Here is a 6,000-nt window from a genome sequence, read left to right as displayed (position 1 = left end):
CTGGCCCGATTGCTTGCTCCAGCAGCCCCTCTGACTGGTTGCTTCTGTGCAGCCATTCTAGGCTGCCTGGAGGACTTCTCTGCTACTCTTTCGGGGGGGGGGGGGGGGGGGGGGGACATGGCTGTGAGGCCTCCAGCAGGGGGCCTCTGGACCTAGTCCACCCCATCACAGAAGGTCTCTAATAAAGCCTTATGTTATACTGATCCTTATAATCACTGCATGATGTACGGATGACATTTAAGGAGTTGCGTATATGTAATAAAAGTATGTTTTTAAGTCTGTTACCGACCAAAGAGAAAACAGTTTTCCTTCAGACAGGGGTTAGGCGGTCTATTCACCTGTCTCAGTTCACGCAAAAATGAAGCATCGTAAACTAACACAACAGGGGCTCAATTTACATATGAAGTCAACAGGGGGGGTGGGAAGACACTGTTGACTAAGTCTCAGGGGTTGTCCTGTTTGTGGGAGGCAAAAAAAGAACTTCGAAGATTAACAAAATATCTCCTGGCATTTTATTTATTGTCATCCAGTGAGGAAACTCACTGGGGAGAGAGGGGGGCTTCATGAATGCTTGGATCCTGGTTTGTCTGAAACTAGCTAGCTCCATAAAAGCCTGAACCTTTGGCGCAAAATCTACTTTATCATATAGGAAAGGTAACCATTGATAAGTGTAGATCCAGATTTGCATTTTATGACTGTTTTATAGGTAACCATTTCTGTTTTCATTATCCTTCCCCACTAGCTCTTAAATCTTAATCTTTGACAGTGAATTTATTATTGTTTTCATTCAAAATATATCTCCGTGCTATGCTGTTCTATAGGAGTTGATCCTCAGTTGAATCAAACAAGCTAGTGTATACCCTGTCCCCTTGGGGATAGCGACCCTGGTAATTTCTGTGAGTTGTCCACTGACAGGGGCTAGATACTACAGGAAATGCTTTGGGCTCAGGTGCACCTATTGTTAACCTGCAAGGCAAAGTAAGGGCTGGCACAGCCCAGAGGAGATTGTTTGGGTAGCTAACAGACTGGTGTCAGAGAACTGGCACCCAGTTAAGCACCCGCACTAGGGGCAGAGGGATGACAAGGTGACTCTCAGTCCTGGCTCCCTGAGAAAGTGTCACAGAAAGTACATACACCAAAAGATGTGAAGCATAACTCAATAGTATTAACCAGTGCTGCTCTGTGAGGTGGTTTTGTTGAATTAGATTTGCAGCCAGCACACTCAGCGTCACCAACTTGGTATGTTTTATTGATTTTGAAAGATACAGAAGTATTGACTGTATTATCATGCGGTGATCATCACGGATAGCTGCATTCCCAGTGCAGTTCAGCTGTGTGTGCACTTTAATTAGCCGTTCTAATTATTCTTGGGCAGCCCAGGCTATGAGTGGAGTACCCAGACTGACGCAGCCCAGAATGCTAGTTCTGTGCAGAAACTAACATTCCCCAGAGAGTCAAACTCCATTCTTTCCAAAGTCATCCAGGATAAGGGCTTCAGCTGACATTTCCCACTCATCACAGGCTATGGATGTTTCTCTTTCAATCACTTCGATATTGCCTATGCTAATATCCTGCCTAAGATGGAGAGTGCCTGCCTCTCCTGGCTTTTTATTCACTAGATTTAGAGCAAGATTTTGGCCACATCTACTGGGGATTCTTCATTGCTTCTTTCATGTGGAAGCTGTTGAAAGCTGATGTAATGACGAATCGATCGTTCCCAAACCTTCTGAGGCAGGGGGAATTTTCAGAGGAGAATATTCACTATATAAGGATTTTATGGGCTAGCTTACAAATATATGAAGATCAAGGCACTCCAGTGTGTTTGCATCACGAGCAGGAAACCCAAATTTACTTAGAATTACAAAACAAAGGTAAGTGTTAGATTGTCAGCATTTCCATTGGGGATGGGGTAGAGTCTCATGTCTTCACAGCTTTGATGCAGTCTTGCCAGAAAGCATCTTTCTGAGTGCCTTGGAATTGTCTCCTTCTGGTGCTGAAGGCCACCTGTTATGAGCTGGGAGAAGTGATACCAAAAATCAGTTCATTTGCAAAACTAGCCCTCTATTCTTATATCCTCCCACACCCAATCACCCCCCTTCCCAAGTTTCATCACTGGAAGACACTATCCCATCAACTCATTTTTACCTGGTATTTCCCAAGTGGAGGAATATAAGCTTTGACCAGCATCCACCTTCACAGTTTCCCCAGTTATAAAGGACGCAGCATGAGAGAGCAGGAAACACACTGTAGGCGAGACCTAACGATGAAGAATTATGCCATTTACTCACTCAGATTTCTGGGGATTTGTGTCTGTTACAAAGTATGTAATGGCTAATTTAGGTGTGAGACACCTACTGAGGCATACTCCTTTTGTGCAGATACCTGGGGATATGGGTCAGCAGCCACTTTAAGCCAAGTTCCCAACAACAGCCATGGCTATCACTACAGTAATATGGTTTAATACAACAAAATGTTTAAGTTGAGCAGCAGACTCAACTTAAGACTCTCTACCTTCCATACCGAGGCCAGAAAAAGATTTAAAGAGGCTTCATTATTTTGTCAAAGAAAAGAGTGTTCTGACTGATCAGCATTTGACTGGAAGATGGCTTAATCCCTTATGCTTTTACTTTCTGACATTACTGTTCAATACTTTCAATTCTTTTCTCATTTAGTCAGCTTCCTTTGTAACTAAGTTGAGAACTGATTTTACCAGGAACAAGTACTTACAATATATTTTAAATTCTCCGAGTATATTTGGATAAATCTCCTAATGGGATGATTCTTTTTAAGTCTTCAAGCAATTCTTTGCACACGACTGGACCTTTCTCTAAGCTCTCCCTTTTCTAGCACCCTCACCACCTCAATATTAATCCTTTATTGTCCTCCATATACTATAATGTGTCAGGACAGAGCTACAGGAGGTCGAATCAGTGAACATGTTCTGAAATGCATTACCTCCTCAGGAAGTCCCAGTCTCTTGGCCGGAATCTTTTCGATGTAGTTTTTAAACATCTCTTCACCAAGTTCGTTATAGTTTGCAACAGCGGTTTCGGAAAATATTACTCCCTATATTGAAAACAAAAAGCACAGTGAGATCCAAGTATTATTGCATAAATTGAAACTCTGAAAAGTTTAAAACCTGGACACATTTTTACATCTAAACAGCACTTGGCTGTGAGTTTTTTAAACTGGGCTTGGACAGAATAATAAGACACTTTAGTTATAATGCAGGTAGCTACTAGCATCTTCATTATTATAACAGTGTCATTCAAGTCATTAGTTATTGTTATGCTGGTCTTTCCATTCAAAATCCTAGTTTTCCTGAATTTGTAATTAATTCCTCAATCTCAGCTCAACAGCTCCAAACGTTGGGTATAAAAATCTGAACCCAAAAGATTCTTTTTGGAATTACAAATATTTAAAATTTGCTTTCATTGGAGGAGAGCAAAATAATTCAAATAGGACGGCCAAAGGTTTCTTCTTCTCTTACAGACCCCTACACTGGCTATGTGTGTTCTGGTACCACCCAGAGTCCCAGCCAGATTCAGGGCCCCATGTTTTAGGTTCTGTATGGATGTAGAGAAAGAGACTGTCCCTGCCCTGAAGACTTTCCACTCTAGATCAAGAAAGTTGTAGCAGATAGAAGGGATGGGGGGAGGGAAGATGAAAGTAACAGCAATTGGAAGTCACGGTCATATGACCAGCTATGTGCATAATCTACATGGTTCAAGACTGTTGGTTTTGTAAACAGGAGAAATGTTCTGAATTCCAACCAAAATTTTCCATGTCATTAATCCATAGAGTGGCTATTAAGGTGATAGGAGTCTTAGAGGAATGTGGACCACAGCTTTTTGGGAATTAGGGGAATAGCGTTTAAATGCACAAGCAAGTTATTTCCTTTAGAAACACACTTTGCTTCCCCCAGACATGTTTCCTTGGTGCCCCTGCCCAGATCCTACAGTGAAATGTTCTTGGGGGTTACCGCAAAAGTGGTGCGCCCATACAGGATAGTTGTGCATATCTGTGTGTCTCCTGATTACAATATGGATTTTCATAATTGACAGTAATGAAACCATTACAGGCTAGCCAGTAAATAACTGTCCTCTAATGTTAATACATAATTTGATATATCTGACAATTATAGTAGTGTGCACTGGGTACATGACGTATTAAAATGCAAGCACAACGTGAATTTAAAAAAATATATGTTTACTTATCCGAGATGCTGCTTGGCATATGCAATAATGTATAATTGATGTGATTAAATGGATAATTATTAAGTCTTTTTAAAAAGCCAGACACGCATTAGGTCTTATTACACACAAGCTATGTTAATTTATTTCTCCAAGACTTAATAAACCTAAGAAACTAGGCAAAAATCTCAACATTTAAGTCGTTCAATAGTTCCCATTGCAAATATATGGTCAATTAAGCTTCACAAGAGCCAGAATGCAGCCTTTACTCAAATGCAGAGACCTCTGAGGAAGCTTGAGTTTCTCTACCTGAATGGAGCTGCACTATGTGCATCCAATTAAACAGCCCATCCCAATACCAACAATACTGCTTGTTTCTGATAGGAAGCTTAACTGAACACACGCCATCCCATACAGGCAGAAGAAGGGTCCCCTTGCTGGCCTGTTTCCCAACTCTGACTTCTGTAAAGAGAATGCAATATGGATTTTGAATGGGAAAGTACTGGGGAAAATTCTGCTCCTCCCACATATCTCTCAACAAAAAAAATAAATCAAATCTACAGAAACAGACTGTGGTTTAGGATGCAACTTACAACAACTAGAACTGAAGCAATATCAACATTCAAATCTAGGGCTGCCATGTCTCTTAATTCACAGCAGCATGCATTAGGAATAGGTAGTTAGTCTTTCCATAACATAATTTCAACCAATTACTCAATACATAATTAGTTCCCCAGTGATCTGGCAAGCATGTTTTAGTTAGCCTGTACATTGGATTCCTGTCTACGTGTGTTTCATTTATATGAATCATGAATAATCACCACACACTCTTATATAGTGAATTCTTTTGCTCTCTCCAAACATCCATTTTTGCCCCCAAATAATTTCCTCATATGTAAAATGGGGTTATGGCAAAAGAGATTAAGAACCTGTTTGACATCCTAGTGAGAGAGATTCTGTGTCAGAGCTGGGGACAGAAGCCATTTCTCAACTCCCAGTCCCTACACCATCATCACATAACTGTCCTTTCTATATAGCACACCTCCTGAATCACACCCCCTCCATTGAAATTCTGAGCATTGTGTACGTTTTCATAATGTGCTTTTGAAAGACATTTCTCCCCCACTCCAAGTATCTTTCCCCTAAAGAAGAAAAGTAGGGGAAGTGCTAACATAAACACAGAAGTAGAAGTGATTTTACTGACCCCCTGTTCCTAACAGACAGACCATCCAGTCAGTGCAAACAGACTCAGAGGGCCCTGAAGATGTTAAGAACCCTTTAGAGTGGTGGTGCTAAATGAAATTGAGAGTTCCAAGCAGACATGGGGATTTAGCCACACAACGTCCATAAATTCTGCATTTCTACCCCCCACCCCAGTTGGCTTTGAAAAGTCTTAAACCTGGGACTATACCATTGATAAGTTTGATCATATTGTGTGTTGTTACTTACAGGGGCTACAGAGTTGATTCTCACTCCACTGTGGGCCCACTCTATGGCTAAACTCTTGGTTAGGTTATCCACTGCAGCTCTTGCAGCTCCAGTATGTCTATCACAGAGTAAGAAAGGAAAGAATCAATTTCAACAGATAACACTGCGTTCTCTCTCACCACCCCATTGAAAAATGTAAGTATCATAAAACAGTAACCACAGAGCTTATGGCTGGGCCAGTCAGAGTTGCATCTTGCAGCTTACTAAGCAAACTCCAACAAGCTTGTTCTCCTAAGGAACAGCAAAGAGCCAAGAGGAAGCTCTGCTGAAAGACTACAGGTCACAAGATGGGTGTGTGAGATAATACTATGAGGGAACC

The 6,000-nt window shown here is 41.3% G+C and overlaps 1 protein-coding gene across 1 annotated transcript in view; it reads right to left on the bottom strand.

Annotated features, from left to right (window-relative positions):
- Positions 1-1,222: 1,222 nt before the first annotated feature.
- Positions 1,223-6,000, bottom strand: part of PECR (peroxisomal trans-2-enoyl-CoA reductase) — a 35,755-nt gene continuing 30,977 nt past the window's right edge. Inside the window, exons 5-8 of the mRNA XM_029910502.1 lie at positions 5,643-5,739; positions 2,956-3,066; positions 2,146-2,257; positions 1,223-2,014 (exon numbers count right to left, since the gene is read on the bottom strand). Of these exons, the coding sequence (XP_029766362.1) occupies positions 1,926-2,014; positions 2,146-2,257; positions 2,956-3,066; positions 5,643-5,739 (409 nt within the window). The 3' untranslated portion in view covers positions 1,223-1,925. The remainder of the gene's footprint in view (positions 2,015-2,145; positions 2,258-2,955; positions 3,067-5,642; positions 5,740-6,000) is intronic.

Source organism: Terrapene carolina, unplaced genomic scaffold (genome assembly GCF_002925995.2).
Source record: "Terrapene carolina triunguis isolate 2854851 unplaced genomic scaffold, T_m_triunguis-2.0 Scaffold62, whole genome shotgun sequence".
NCBI lineage: Eukaryota > Metazoa > Chordata > Testudines > Emydidae > Terrapene > Terrapene triunguis.
This window is presented reverse-complemented; position numbering and strand designations above follow the sequence as displayed.